General features: G+C 42.3%; 1 protein-coding gene across 1 annotated transcript in view; it reads left to right on the top strand.

Moving 5' to 3' along the window:
• Window positions 1–15,111, top strand: part of iqsec2b (IQ motif and Sec7 domain ArfGEF 2b) — a 51,389-nt gene extending 36,278 nt beyond the window's left edge. The window contains exons 2-14 of the mRNA XM_015044139.1: window positions 4,012–4,294; window positions 4,964–5,281; window positions 6,471–7,525; window positions 7,612–7,773; window positions 9,383–9,505; window positions 9,921–10,087; window positions 10,498–10,637; window positions 10,731–10,856; window positions 10,945–11,044; window positions 11,131–11,292; window positions 11,490–11,684; window positions 13,412–13,461; window positions 13,708–15,111. Of these exons, the coding sequence (XP_014899625.1) occupies window positions 4,012–4,294; window positions 4,964–5,281; window positions 6,471–7,525; window positions 7,612–7,773; window positions 9,383–9,505; window positions 9,921–10,087; window positions 10,498–10,637; window positions 10,731–10,856; window positions 10,945–11,044; window positions 11,131–11,292; window positions 11,490–11,684; window positions 13,412–13,461; window positions 13,708–14,886 (4,060 nt within the window). The 3' untranslated portion in view covers window positions 14,887–15,111. The remainder of the gene's footprint in view (window positions 1–4,011; window positions 4,295–4,963; window positions 5,282–6,470; window positions 7,526–7,611; window positions 7,774–9,382; window positions 9,506–9,920; window positions 10,088–10,497; window positions 10,638–10,730; window positions 10,857–10,944; window positions 11,045–11,130; window positions 11,293–11,489; window positions 11,685–13,411; window positions 13,462–13,707) is intronic.
• The last annotated feature ends 765 nt before the right edge of the window (window positions 15,112–15,876 follow it).

Raw genomic sequence — 15,876 nt, 5'->3', positions numbered from 1 at the left:
ACTGATATTACCAATATTAGTTAATATATATTAAAATATTAATTCATATATTTTAATATACATTATATATATATATATATTATTAAACATATATTTATTTTGTATGCAAAGGAAGCTCTTGCGAACAAAGTTGTGTAAACAAAACACATCCAGGATTTTGTAATGTGCAGTAAACAGAGACTCTGTCTGTGTTTGACGGCTGGAAAAGTACAAGGTTTGTGGACGAACATGATCCGACTTCTGAGTCGCGTGGCTGCTGGGGATATCCTGCAGAGCCGGCTGGCTGAATGGGAACGGCTGAATAGAACCTGACGCAGGTCAGACAGAGATCCAGCTGTGACAAGTAACACCTGAAATGTCAGCAGTTTGTATAAAGAAGCAGAAAAATAACCCCGAGCAGCTGAATGAAGCAGGACAAATAAAAACTGTGGCGTTCCTCTAAAGCAGACCTGATGCTGCTTACAGATGGCAGAAAGTTCACAGTCTCCAATGAAACATAATGAATTGTTCGCTTTTAGGTGACGACACATCACTTGAGTTAATAACAATCGTAACTGTAAACAAAATTAAATTAAAGCTGCCATCTCTGAAAGCGTTTAAGAAGCAGTGAAGCGTATTTAAAGTTTCAAACAAGGCCAGCTGTTGTGCCAAGATTTGCTTCAATGTAATCCAGCTAAATAAAGCACTTTGGTCCTGATTTAAGGAACTAAAGTTTTTTTTTTTTGTTTTACTTCATGATGCCGTGATTTGAATTAATTGATAAAATGAAGGAGTGAAAGATCCTGAATCTTCCTGCTCAGGCTCTTTAACTGGATAAATACTGACCAGGGTTGCCAGATCTGACCAACAGAAAGTAAAACCAATATAGTTGATCTTTACTCTGTCTCCCAGCAACCAGATGCACATTTTGGAGGTGTGTGTGCATCCCACCAGCTGAGAGGTCAATTCTTTAAGGTTATTTAAACCTTATGAGACTTTTTCTCCTGATTCAATAATTTGATGAAGGGCTTTTCTTCGACAGTTTTACTTGTACATGTTGAGCTTCAGTCTGCAGCACTGCAAAACCAGAATATCTTACTAAGTATTTTTAGTTTAGTTTATTCTGCAAATATCTTAGTGCAAATAAGAGAAAACTGACTTAAAAGTGACTTTTCAGCAAGATATAAGAGCTTGTTTTAAGTCTATAATTCCCTAATATTGATTTTAAAAAGTACTGGCAGATTATTTCACTTATAACAAGTTTCCCAAGATACAAGGAAATAAACAAGAACGTTTTCATCAATATTTAGAAATGATTAACTTATTGCTATTTTGCTCCAAGGTTACTTGTAAGTTAGTTTTTTTTTTTCAAGTGTACTAAGATATTTGCAGTAGAAACTATTAAAAATGTTTGGTAAGATTTTGTGTTTTTGCAGTGAGCGATACCAAACCAACCCAGCTGATCTTTAGCACATTTTGGAGGTTCCTGCTCATTATGTTCATGATTTTACTGGTGGGAATCCTGAGTTTTACAATCATTTGTTTTTCATTAGTGCTCTATAACACAGGGGTTTCTAAAGTGTGGCTCGGGGGCCATTTGTGGCCCCCTTTTGTGGCCCCCAGCTCCATTCCATGAAAGATCAAAGATTTTCTAGAAAAAAAAAACAAGGAAACTTTCAAAAGTCGAAAAATCCGCTAGAAAACCTCAGAAATTTTTAGATTAATCACAAAAAATAATCGCCTAATTTTTTTCAACAAACCTCTTTTCATTTTTAATCAGTGTAAAATTAATCCTAACATAATTTTCTTGCAGTGGAAAATGTTCAGTTCAACACAAAGAGCCGCGTTTATCCAGAGATTTTTACCGAAAAACCGACTTTCCTGAACCCAAATCAGCTTTTCTGTATTTTATTTAGCTTAGCTAAAAATATCGGCATTTTGAAAGAAATTGACCCAAATCCTGATTTTATGATTGTTGAAAACTTGATGCTTTTAACACAGCAAACCTGTAAGATGCTTTTAGGTTTTGGATCTAGCATGAATAACGTCCCTTTATAAAAAAAATAATAAAATAAGGGAGGAGACTTGGAGCAAACCTCAAAGACTGTCCAGATTCTGGATGAGTTTTAATGTTTTACAGTGTGAAGTCAGGCTGAGTTTGCATTATGTTGGCAAAAAATGTCTGTGTTTCTTGCCAAAAAAATAAAATAATTCTTTACGTAAATGAACATCTACATATTTATTTATATAAATAAATATGTATCTATTGACATATTTTCTGCAAATGTCAATGTCCAATAAAAGAAAATGTACTTATCTATTTGCAGAAGGGTTATATTTTCTTTATTATAAAATAATCAAAAAGAAAACAGACATAAAAATGATAAAATCTTTTTCCTATTGTAGATATTTATCATAAACTATAAATTGCGTTTTTCTTTTCATGCAAAATTCGTGTCTCTAAATTACTTTTCATCTTGACTGAGGGTAAAAAAGGTTGCAGACCGTCATTCACAACCTGCGCAGCATCCTCAACACCCACCTTACCGATGATAACAGTCAACACGTCGCCATGGCAACAACGCCTTTCATCCTAACAACTGCCTCACCGCCCACTAAAGTCCAACAGCAACCGTCACCAAGCAACCCCCTCCCTGCTCCCCGCTCCTCTATTTAAGGAGCCGAAGAGGAGGAGGAGGAGGAGGAGGAGGAGGAGGAGGACTGGAAAAATGATGCTGCGCGGAATAAAACTCAGCTTGACAGCAGCTCAAAAAACTGGAGGAAAAAAAACTAATTTTTAACATTGCAGATGGTAGAAGTGTAACTAGATCTGCTGTACAAATGTAGATTATGGCAATCGCTGCCTCCTTTATAGAGTCTTTTTGTTAAAGCGTGTTACGCAACTCTCAACAATCATTGAGCCAAGTCATGTGTTGCTTAAAGGCAGGATGTCCGGCTGAAGGACGCTGCATTGTACGACGTTTCCCCGTCTGCCCACTGCAAACATTCCAGCTCTGGATGTGAAGCAGCAGCCGGGATGTTTGAATCAACTGTTGATTTTAATAAATTAAAGGAAACGTTTGCTTTTCCTCCTCATTAACTCTCACACAGGAAGTTCCTGATGTCCAGCAGGAAGAGTGACCAATCAGGAAGAGGGAAATAAATGCTGTATTTGGCATTTCTTTGTATTGATTAATCAATTAGAAATGATTTGCTGTTATGATTAGCATTTTTCTGGAGTTGATCATCATGTTCACACACCTCAGACCCCAGCTGAACTCTGTGGGACCGGGCACAGCTGACAGAAGGGGGTGTGGCCAAAACCAGGGAGGAAACATGTGACACACACACACACACACACACACACACACACACAAAGACTCGGGTGGACTTTTCTGGTCTGAAGCCAGCAGGACTGAAGGATTTCTGGACTAACTCGATTTACTGATAAGCTTTGATAAGTTTAATCTTGAGTAACTTGTGGTTCTTTCTGGATAATCTGAAGTTTTAATGAATGCGTTTTGTCTGGTTCCCCTGTAAGCCGGTGGCTTCGCTCCACAGCTGCTGACATAACACGCTGGTTTTTCCTGTTAGGATAGAGTTTCTGGTATGTGGCGCTGCAGAAATTTGTTTTTGTAGCAGATGACTTTTCAGCAAGTTCCTGCGATGCGTGTCTGACAAGGGCAGAACAGTGAGGGAAGATATGTCGACTTGGCAAAATATTAACTAGACCCTGAACTCTTCAGCAGGCAGAAATCTTTATGTTGGTCCGGTTACAAAATTATTCTGGGAATTTTGTCAGGTGTTCAAATTGCATGAAATAAGTCCTGATAAAAGTTGACAATGAGTTCTAGTAGACGGTGGCTGGGTTCACGGCGCTCCAAAATTTACAAGTAAGTCCATATTTAGCAGCTTTGCATGTAGATGCTGATATTCAGTCACTGTGGTCTGGAGGTCAAAATGTCTGCTGCTATAATTTCTCAAGCTGTTAATGACTCATAAACTTCTGCTTCTGTTTTTCCTCCTCCTCAGTGTGGAGGGGGAGTCCCAGTGTCCAGACACGGTCGCTCACAAAGACAGCTCCTTCAGCCAGTCGCCTTACCTCCACGGCTCACAGCGATACACTGACGCCCCCTCGGCTCCCAGGGGCCCGGCCAGCGTGGCCACCTCCAGCCCGGCCAGCCTGGCCTGGGCTCTGCGGAGCCGCCACCAGCCGGCGAGCCTGGCCCTCCGCAAACAGGAAGAGGAGGAGAACAAGAGGTGCAAGGCCCTGTCTGACAGCTATGAGCTCTCCACAGATCTGCAGGACAAGAAGGTAAAGATGCTGGACAGAAGCAAGAGATTCAGAATAAAAACGGCCGTTATAAAGTCAGGTCCTCTCAGGATTTTAGCAGATGATGGCAGAGCATCCACAGTTTTACTGAAGTAAGAGCAGCACTATTTCAACTTATTTATACTCACGTAAAGTAAAACACATCCGACCAAGAAATTACTCAAGTAAGAGTAAAAATGTGTTTGGTAAAAAGTCAAGCACTGAGAAACTGATCAAATTATCAATCACTTAAAAATTACACCATCAGATGAGTCAAAAATATAAAGTTGAGTGGAAATTTTGGTATTTTAAGGACAAAACTGGCAAAAATTCATATAAGTAACAAAAAATAACCAAATCAGTTTCTTTCAATAAAAAAAAGAAACTTCAACAAAAGCTCTATGTCTTTATTTGGTAAGTTTTGGGTTAAATAATGTTTGTTTTTCATTCATTAGGTGGGGAATCCAGAAATTTTACTCAAGTAAGAGTAGAGATACTTTATAATTAAATTACACAAATAAAAGTAAAAAGTTCAGCATAGTAAAAATAGTCCAAAACAGTAGCTAACAAAAGATTTGTTTTAGAAGTGTTTACAACTTAACAACTTTGGCCCTCGTTGCTAAAAGTTTGGACCCTACTGAGTGTCCACATTATTTTTCTCACCTTCTGCAGGTGGAGATGTTGGAGAGAAAGTACGGAGGCTCTTTTGTAAGTCGCAGAGCAGCCAAGACCATTCAGACGGCCTTCAGACAATATCGCATGAACAAGAACTTTGAGCGACTCCGAAGCTCGGCCTCAGAGAGTCGCATGACTCGGCGCATCATCCTGTCCAACATGAGGCTGCAGTTCTCCTTTGACGAGCGCCAGCCGCAGCAGCAGGCGCAGACGCAGACCAACTTCACCCACAGCGTGGCCATCGGGCCTCCTCACTCCCCGGATCCGGACCGCGCCCCTGACTACACCCATCTGGAGGATTCCTTCTCCAAACAGGTAAAACTGATGAGAACTTATGAAGCCGTGAGGTTCAAACAGTAGTTTCCATTTACGCTATTAGATGGTACTAGCATTGAAATTGGACCTGTTGTATAACTGATTATGTAATGGACTTGTTTGGTTTCTAATGTTTTAATATGTGTTGTAATTTGGTGCCATATAAATCAAGATGAATTAATCTGAATTTTGTACATTTTTGTGCAGACGTTTTTTGCCAATAAATTCATGTTTTTTGGTGTCTGGAAAATGAGCTGTGCTACGTCACGTTCAACTGGCCTTACACCGTTACCTAGCAACCCCAGTTGAGCCAAGCCCTGTTACCTAGCAACCCAAGCGGAACTCCAGCACATACAGCTCTGGAAAAAGGATTAAGAGACCTCTTAAAATGATCAGTTTCTCTGAATTTACTTTTTATATGTCCATGTTTGAGTAAAATGAACATTATTCTTTTATTCTATGAACTGCTGACAACATGTCTCTGAAATACCAAGCAAAAATTTTGTATTTATTTTCAGAAAATGAGAAATGGTCAAAGTAACAAAAAAGATGCAGCACTTTCAGACCTCAAATAATGCAAAGAAAACAAGTTGATATTCATTTAGAAACAACAACACTAATGTTTTAACTCAGGAAGAGTTCAGAAATCAGTATTTGGTGGAATAACCTGGAGGTTTTCAATGGGGTTCAGTCAAGTGGGCTCTTAATTTTTTTCCAGAGCTGTATGTTCTGCTGGTTTTACTGCTGTATGCGTTGTATAATGGCTGCTGGAAAAGACAAGTATTTTGTTGTGAACTTACTATTTAGAACCCACTTCCTGCATTCTTGTTGGTTGTGCAGGAGGCTCCATTTCTGCTTTTCAAAGATATACCATTCTATACTTGCTCATCAGTTTGCAGCCACTTTTATGTGTGAGTGTAAGTGTTGGGGGCGTGGCCAGCAGCAGCGTATTTGGATTTTAAATGACGAAAGGACATAAAACAGGCCATTATGATTTTAAAAATAATTAGAACTGATCAGACAAAAATCTCATTGCCTAAGAAAGATTTTGTGCAACAATATGTAATGAGCATGTTTACATAGCCCGTAGACTTATCATAACCTGTTCAAGGAAGTCACTTTTAAAATCTCAGACACACATAATTGAAGAATTTGGCCTCAGTCATTTAATTTCTCATGTTTTCTCCAGGTCAAGTCCTTAGCCGACTCCATAGATGATGCCCTCACCTGCCGCGCGGGTCGCGATGACTCCCAGGAGGGCAGCAGGGAGGGAGGGCCAATCAGTGAAGACTTTGGAGAGTGCATGTGGAGTAGCAGCAGCAACCCTTCTTCCCAGAGAGGCTTGGGAGAAAGAGGCAGAGGAGCTGGGGGGGGACACAGCATGCATGGTGACAGTACTGCCACGTCTTACAGTGACGTCACTCTTTACATGGATGACGGGATGCCATCTTCTCCTCTGTCCCTCGACCGGGCACCCAGCAGCACAGATACAGAGTACTGGGGCCCCAGCGTGGGTGTCGGAGGCCGTGAGGACAGCAGGGACACTGAAGGAGGGGGAAGCAGCAACAGCCGACGCAGCACCCCATGCACCGAGTGCAGAGATTACCGACTGAGGGGGGCCCACCTGCCACTTCTCACAATCGAGCCACCCAGCGACAGCTCAGTAGACATGAGCGATCGTTCAGACCGAGGCTCCCTGAGCAGACAGTTGGTGTATGAGCAGGAACCCGGGGTGGGGTCGGGCTCCCCACAGGGAACCCTCAAACACACCCCCAACGCAGGCACCCACCCGTCCTCGGCGGCAGCTGCCCAGGGTCAGACCAGGCCACCAGGCAGATCCATACCCACTCACATCCCTCACCAGGTGGCAGCCCACCACCACCATCACCACCATCCCATCCATCACCATCAGTACCCTGACACGCCCTCGTCCTCTTCCTCACCCCAGCAGCCCCCCACCACCCCGCTATCATCTTCCTCCTCGACAGCTCTACCGCCCGGCGCTCTGGAGCAGCCGTGCTGCTCTGACGGAGACAACGACTCCCTCAACTCCACCACCAACTCCAACGAGACAGTCAACTGCAGCTCAGGCTCCTCATCTCAGGACAGCCTGCAGGAGCCTCTTCCTCCTCTGGGCAAGCAGACATATCAGAGGGAGAGCCGCCACAGCTGGGACTCTCCACCCTTTAACAGCGACGTGGTGCAGAGACGCCAGTACCGCATCGGTCTCAATCTCTTCAACAAGTAAGCTGAAGTTCCACAAAGCGCAACACTTCAATGTCCATGCATGTGCAGTGATAAGGTTCATGCTTTGTTTGCGTCAACTTTAGGAAACCAGAAAAGGGCATCCAGTACCTGATAGAGAGAGGCTTCGTGTCGGACACTCCGGTTGGGATCGCTCGCTTTCTTTTGGAAAGAAAGGGCCTCAGCCGGCAGATGATTGGCGAGTTTCTTGGAAACCGACAAAAACAGTTCAACAAAGACGTTTTAGAGTAAGTATTCAAAATAAACAAAGTGCTGTGTAAAAAGGATTTATCTCAAACAAATTTTTATATAAAAATCAATAAGATTAGGCAAGGTAAAGTAGGTAAAAAATTTTTATGAAGCACATTTTCAGTAACAAGGCAGTTCAAAGTGCTTTACATAAATTAAAAGGAAATACAAACAAAAAAAGGACAAGGGGGTTTCTCTGGATTCTTGTTCTGATAAACTAAATGTTGGTTCTCCATGTTTGGTAAGATTTGAGAGGTGTAAAACTAAATGTTGGTTACAGTTGTTCTGGGTTGAGTTCTAGATTTGTACAATATAAAGCTAAACATTAATTCTCCATGTTTTAGATTAAATGCTGAAATCAGTTTAGAAATAGTTACATTTAAAAAGCCATTCAAGCCAACATGACCCTGTGTAAAAAAAATGGTTCATGCCACCTATTCCAAAAAAAATAATTGTCCCATCTCAAGTTTTTTTTTTTGTTTTTGCTCTAGTGGTCTTTATTTGATAGTTAATTGACAGGAAGGTGGGTAATGAGAGATGGGGGAAGACATGTAGCAAGGGTCACCAAGGCCAGGAATTGAACCTGCGACAGCTGCATTGAGGACTAGGTGGCTTGTGCTTGGCCCCTGCGCCACCACAGCACCCCCCCCTCCAGCCCAAGTTTTTTGATAACTGGGTGTTTTACATCACTGTGGGGGAATTTTGCAGACTTTTCTCTGCAGAATTGTTTACTTCAGAGGATCTTATAGACTTTTCAAGCATAATTGGTCCATGTAATGTCATGCTTCAGCATTGTAACTGGGTTTTGAGACCAAAACATTCTTTTTAAATTATTATTTTTGTGTTTTTGGGACTGTTTGGTGTTTGGTTTTTGAAATTCCATATGTTTTGGGATGCACCCTTTCTAAATGGTTTTCTTGTCAGCCCATAGAATATTTTCCAAAAAGTTTGGGGATCAAGATGTTGTTTAGTAAATTGAGCTTTACTAAAAAAAACTTCTTCCTTGTTGTTTCTCCCTACATCCACTGGGTGGCACAGGTGTTTTGATTGAATTAACTTTTTAGTTTGACAAAAAGTAAGTCTTGTGCTGGAAAAGGGAAGAGTGCCCTCTTATTCTTCTGCAATTGGAGAAATTCACAAATGAGGGGAAAATTAAGAATGGTTCAACCTACTGCACCTGGTTTGGATGCCTCCCTGGTGGGGTGATCCAGGTACATACCATTGACCCAGAAGATGACCAGTACACCCTGGAGGGACTATGTTACTCGATTGGTCTGGGAATTCCTTGGGATTCCCCTTGAGAAGCTGGCCCAAGTGGCTTGGGAAAGGGAAGTCTGGGCTTCTCTCCTTGGGCAACCCATTCCCAGATTAGGGGGAAAATAATGGATGAATGGATAGATGGATAAAAGCTGAGGAAATCTGCATACATGCCCAGAAACCACAGAGGAAGCTGTTGAACCAATTTGATTTTATAGAGGTTTACTCAACCCACACCCATGCACATAAAATGTGAATTACAGAATTACATAATACTGCTACTCAAGTTCAAGCATGCCTGGTTTGAAAGAATTCAGCTATAACCTCTGAGTTGTTTATGTGTTTTTGCAGCTGTGTGGTGGATGAGATGGATTTCTCAGGTATGGACATCGATGACGCTTTGAGGAAATTCCAGGCGCAAATTAAAGTTCAAGGGGAAGCCCAAAAGGTGGAGAGACTTATAGAGGCGTTCAGGTTTGTATATGAAAAATACCTTAAGAAAAATGTAATTCGATTGGTTTGCCCAGCAAAACAGCTGTATGTGGATCCCATGAAGATTTAATCAGGCTCAATGGATACTAAGTTAGCTTTTTAAATGAGACACAGTTCAGTAGACTCTATAAAACCTTTATTGACAAGGACAGATGGACGTCCAGTCCAACTGGCGTCCAAACAGTTGCAGTTTGCCAGGTCTTATCTGTGTCTCAAATGGGTATTGATAAAAGTTTAACTTGACCTATAAAAGGACATTATGTGTCTGTGGACAATCCCTTCTGGGGCCCACTTTTGAGTCAATTTTGTACTCTTATGGGGTCCCATATGTAAATTATGGCTGGCTGTTGACTAAAACAAAGCTATAAGGTTTCAACTACTTCCTTTTTGTTTTCAGTCAGAGGTACTGCGTGTGCAATCCAATCCTGGTTCGGCAGTTCCAGAACCCTGACACCATCTTCATTTTGGCGTTTGCCATAATCCTCCTCAACACGGACATGTACAGCCCCAACATCAAGGCAGAGAGGAAGATGAAACTAGAAGATTTCATCAAGAATTTGAGAGGTGCTGACCCATTTGCAACAGCGAAACTTTATTAAACACAAGAGTTTCAGCATGCACATACTCCTTACTGTTAAGGCTTAAAGGGATCCAAGATTAGTTGAAGATGTTGGCATAAATATGTTGTAATTTTCCTATTGACTATTGACTTACTCATATAAAGTTTATTGTTATGACTAATTGTGGATCCTTTTAAAACAGTGTTTTTCTACCATAGTCCACAAGACACAATGCCCTGCATGTTTCAGGCATTCCCTTGTTCAGCACACATGATTTCCACTGAGGCTGACTAACAGGGTTTTGCTGAATGGGGTGAACATCTAAAACATGCAGATCAGAGTGCCTTGAGGACCAGAATTAGGAAACATTGGCGATTATTTCCTAAAACCATTAATGTTCTTATCCAATCCAAGGTGTGGACAATGGTCAGGATATTCCCCGGGACCTGCTGGTTGGGATTTACCAGCGAATACAGAAATGGGAGTTACGGACCAATGATGATCACGTCTCACAGGTGCAAGCGGTGGAAAGGGTCATTGTTGGCAAAAAGCCTGTGAGTTTCTATAACTATTTAAGGCATCAAAAGATGGGATTTAATGGATTTTTTTCTGTAAAATTTATTTTGTCTGTTTCTTTGGGCATGTAGGTGCTGTCCCTTCCCCATCGCCGGCTGGTGTGTTGCTGCCAGCTCTACGAGGTGCCTGACCCCAACAGACCTCAGAGGACAGGGGTTCACCAGCGAGAGGTCTTTCTCTTTAATGACCTGCTGGTGGTAAGGCTGACTTTCAGACTGCTATGATATTAAAGTTTAAATAATTGATCATGCACTGTGAATATATCAATTTTTCATTGCACACCAGGTAACCAAAATCTTCCAAAAGAAGAAAACCTCAGTAACTTATAGCTTCAGACAATCTTTCCCTTTGGTTGACATGCAAGTCCACATGTTTCAGAACTCATGTAAGACACTTTTTTAATTTTGTACCTTTCAGTTAAACCTAGTTTTTCAGTTTGATCGTAACATAAATGTCTCCATTTCTAACTAGATTACCCTCATGGCATCCGCCTGACCTCATCCAGCCTCGGCGGAGAGAGAAAGGTTCTTATCGTGTTTATGGCACCCAGTCAGCAAGACCGCACCCGGTTTGTTAGCGACCTCAGGGAGAGTATTGCTGAAGTCCAAGAGATGGAGAAATACAGAGTGGAGTGTAAGTGCCCCATCTGCTGGTCATTTCTGTTAGTTAAACTGTCCTTGTTGGTTATCACAGCCATTGTTCTAGATGTTTCTAAGCATGAGAATGGAAACTTACCCAAGTTGTTGTTGTTGTTGTTGTTGTGCAGCTCATTTCTCTGTGTTTTCTCTCTCTCATTTAATATTCCCCTGTGTTTCTATGTAAATCTGCAGCGGAACTGGAGAAACAGAAAGGTGTGATGAGGCCCAGCTTGCTGACGGGCACCGTGGTTGGAGGAGGCGTAGGTGTGAAGAGCGATGTTGTGAATGGCACCTTGGGAAGGACGAGCTTTGATGACAACTGCTCAGTGGGTGAGGGTCTGAAGCGCACAGCGCTCAGCTCATCTCTCAGGGACCTCTCGGACACAGGTGAGACAACATCACCGCTCAGACAACGTCAAAACCATTTCTCTAACATCATCTCTCCTGATTGAGGTTGGCCGATCTTGCTCTCTCTTTCTAGTCCTAAATTATGTTCCTCTGTCTTGCAAAACTCCTTTTATCTCTTGAGTTTTTCAAATTTTGTCTCACTACAAAACACAAACAAACTTTGTAAGCCTCAGAAAGAATGGTTCAACCTACTGCAAAGAGTGTGGTAAAACTACAAACCCAACTTGACCTGGTCATGAACTCAAGGAGGATATAAGTTAAATAAGCATCACAACAGGACCGTGGCTGTAGTAACTCTGAATGATCTGCTTAGATTCACAGTTCAGATCGGAGAATCTATTGACAACTATTATTCCACCACTACACAAACCTGGTTTTCATGGCAGAATGACAAAAAAGAAGTTAATTGTTGAAAGAAAGACATAAAAATACACAAGTTACATTTCCACTGACCATATAATTGTTCAATTTGACATTTAGAAAACAAGTTTGCTTCATGGAAACAGGCTAATTTTGAAAAAACTCTCCTTTGTTGTTTGGATGAGGTGGCTTTTTTGGCTTTATTGAAATAAACCACATTTTTATCAAACTTTGGTTTATTTTTTTATGCTTTTTTCACATCACACGAGTCATGTGCTCAACAACCGGATGTTACCACTGGTGGAAACCACAAAGAAGACGACAGGAAGTAGTCGGAGGATCATGAAATGGCATGAATTTAATTACTTATTACGTGAACTAACAACTTATTCACGTGAAATTTTAATCACGTTTGTTATTTAATGGAAACACTGCAATTGCAAAATTGTATGTTTTTGACATAGCGGAATATTGAGAAAGCTTTGCACAGATTTGTAATGAAAACGCAGCTACAGCTGCATGATTGATGAAAGTGCTGTGATACCAAAACATAACCATTTGGTCTATAAAACGCAAACAGCCAGACCTGCACTGACTTATCGGCCAGCCGATTTATCTGTGTCAATTTCCTTAATATTGGGATATTGGTAATCGGCCGATACTTACATCAGAAGCCGATACGTTCCAACAATCTTATTTACCTCAACGGAGGTCTAAAAATCAACCACTATTCTCTCCTGCTCTCTGCTGAGAGTTTTGACTGACAGACCGGCCCACCAGGGCATGTCTGCAAGTTTGCAGTTAACTAGTGATTCACTGTTGCCAATACAGGGACATTTTTGTTACATTTAGCAAAATTTCAAACAACAAAAAAATTTGTTTTGGCCAAAATCGGAATCAGCTGTTCAAGGTTTTTAAAGCTCCGTAATTGAAGATTTGCTAAAAAAACTGCAATTGGTGCACCTCTACTGCATTTGAATGGTTTTATTTTATTATTAAACCATATAATTTTGTTAGTATCACCAGCCAGAGAAGAAACCTAAATCAAGAATCAGCAATTGCTCTTCTGACACACTTTTCATTCATCTGAATAACCTTGGGCTATTTTGCAAAGAAGAATCGACAATTATTCTTCAGCAGACATACGGCAAAAGACTAGTGGTTGTAATGCTTTATGTTGGTCTATAATATCTCAGTAAAATGCTTTAAGGTTTATGGCTTTAAAGTGACAAAATGTGAAAAATGAGCAGAATAAAAATGCTTTTGCAAGGCACTGGATTCTTGTAATAAAGAAAAAAATCAATCTTTCACGCTTTGCTAACCTGATTCTTCCTGGTGGGGTGCAGGGAAACGTGGTCGCAGGAACAGTGTTGGTTCTTTGGACAGTACAATGGAAGTAAGTCTATAAAAGATTAGCTGAGATTAGCTAAAGGGCTTACATTTTCCCTAACCGCTGCTCTGCTTTCTGAGTGCACGTGCATATCGACTAACCATGCATGTGTGATTTCTACACTGACACCCTTTGCATGGCTTTTGCAGTTAAATCCGCCCCCAGCATGTTCTGTGTGCCGACGTCAGGAGGAGCAGGGATTGTAATTCTCCAGTGTGTCTTTTAAAACCTGATGAGTTTTTATGTTCCCAGGGCTCCATCATTAGCAGCCCGCAGCCTCACCAGCGCTATCCGATGCCGGGTGTGATCCCTGGCTGCTACAGCACAGAAGATTTCCGGCCTCATCGCCCCATCCTGAGCCCCGGATCGGGGGTGGGGGGTGGGCCGGGGCAGCAAATTACCACTGCTGGGACAGGAGTTGGGGGAGTCTCCAGCAGTGCAGAGAGACCAGGAGCGGGGGGCGGACCTGGGGGGAGCAACAGCAGCAACAACAGCGGCTCCTTCCTGGGTTCACTCTTCGGCAGCAAACGCGCCAAACCACCAGGGCCCCTTATTCCACCGGGGCCACCATACCCCGCACCTGTACCCCCACTGACTACTGGAGGAGCCCCTCCTCACTCCCCTTCATCCCTATGCCAGCTGGACGGGGGGGCTTCCAAGATTCAGGCACTGCACGCACAGTTCTGTCACGTGGGCACAATACAGCCTCCGCCACCTTACTACCATCACCATCGCTTCCACGTCCAGCCCGCGCCCCCTCCTTTGCAAGGTGTGCCCCCTCATACTTTACAGAGAGGCCCGCTACCCTGTCGTCCTCCGGTTGGGCCACCGCACGTCCAGCACCCGCAGCTGGCCCATCTCTCCCAGCTCTCCCAGCATGGGCTTCAGGGACGCTACACCAACATGGTGGTCGGATGTCCCCCCCCTCTTTCTCCTCTCTCCCAACATTCCCAGAGCCAGCAGTTCGCCCTCTACCACGCGCAGCCCACACAATCTGCCAGAGGGGCCGGCGGCCCTGGTTCCAAACCCCCGCTAACGTTGTCTCTTTCCCACCCCCACGCACACTCCCAAACCCACCCCAGGCACGCACAAACGCCGCACCCAACCAGCCATTCCACCCATCAAACACACTTTATATTCGGCACGCTGCCCCACAACCTGCCGTCCGCCTCCGTCAGTGCGCATCACGCAGCCTCCGCCGCCCCGTATCTGCCCCAGTACCCTCCTCTCTCCTCTATCCCCCCTCCCCCACCACACTCCCCTTTACCCCCCCCTTCGTCCCCTCTTACCCCTCTTACACCTCTCTCCCCTCACCCCCCCCAGCACCCAGGGCAGCCTCAGCAGGGGCCGCAGGTGACAGGGGCTGGATCGACAGGTACGGTGGGCAGCTCCAAATCCAAACCTATCAACCGGATAAGCACCGTGGTGTGAGCCGGACGTGGAGCTCCAGAGGCCACCGCTTCGAGGACAGATACGAGGAGGCGGGCAGGTCCCGGACCCGGAGCAAGTCTGCCCGGACCGAGAGCAACAGCAGCAGCGCTGGCGACAAGAGGAAACGCAGGCTGCTGCGTCTCTGCTACTTTCACCTTCGCTTCCCACATATGTAGGCGGAGCTAAGGTTTGTTCAAAGTAAAAAAAATCTGAAACTGAAAAAAACATTTAATCTGAAAAGTAGATTTTAACTTTTTTTTCATTTCAAATCTTTATTTTCAGCTTCAAAATTGTTTTTTCCTGTTTCAAATCTTTTTTTTTCAGTTGAACTATTTTTAGTTTCAAAACATTTTTTCAGTCTTAATTTTTCTTTCTCTTTCAATTTTTTTATAGTACATCTTTTATTTCACAAGTATTTTTCAAGTTTCTAACTTTTTATCATTTTTTTATTTTTTCAGATTCTAATCTTTTTTTCAGTTTTAATTTTTTTTTTCAATCTTAATTTTTTTGTTTCATTTTCTTTTTCAAAAATAATTTTTCTTTTTCAAATCTTTTTTTTTGTTCAAATGTTTTTTCAGTCCCAATTCTTTTTCAGTTCTAAATAATTTTTCAATTTGAAAATATTTTTTTCAGTTTCAGTTTTTTTTTCAGTTTCAGTTTTTTTTCTCTTTTGGACAAACTTGATGGCCACACACTTTTGCCACACACAATCAAAAAAAAGTCTATAGCCATATAATTTAAAATGAAACTAAATCTATATCTGATTATAATGCTTAAGTTTTACTTGTTTGAAGTCATGAGTATGTATGAGAATATTTCCATGTACAGTACCAAGATGTTATAATGTGACACTGGAAAACCAGAGTGTTCCTGTATCCACTGGCTCACAGCGGGTTTGTAAATAGAGACTGAACCACCGAATGCATTCCAGTTGTAGTTTTGCTTTGAAAAAAGAAGAAAGTTGAAAAAAAAAGAAGAAGAAATCTCCCT

This window comes from Poecilia latipinna, unplaced genomic scaffold, assembly GCF_001443285.1.
Source record: "Poecilia latipinna isolate Pla-1442-1.1 unplaced genomic scaffold, P_latipinna-1.0 Scaffold36, whole genome shotgun sequence".
Lineage (NCBI taxonomy): Eukaryota > Metazoa > Chordata > Actinopteri > Cyprinodontiformes > Poeciliidae > Poecilia > Poecilia latipinna.
The sequence above is the reverse complement of the archived record's forward strand: the minus strand, read 5'-3'. Positions and strand labels throughout refer to the sequence as shown.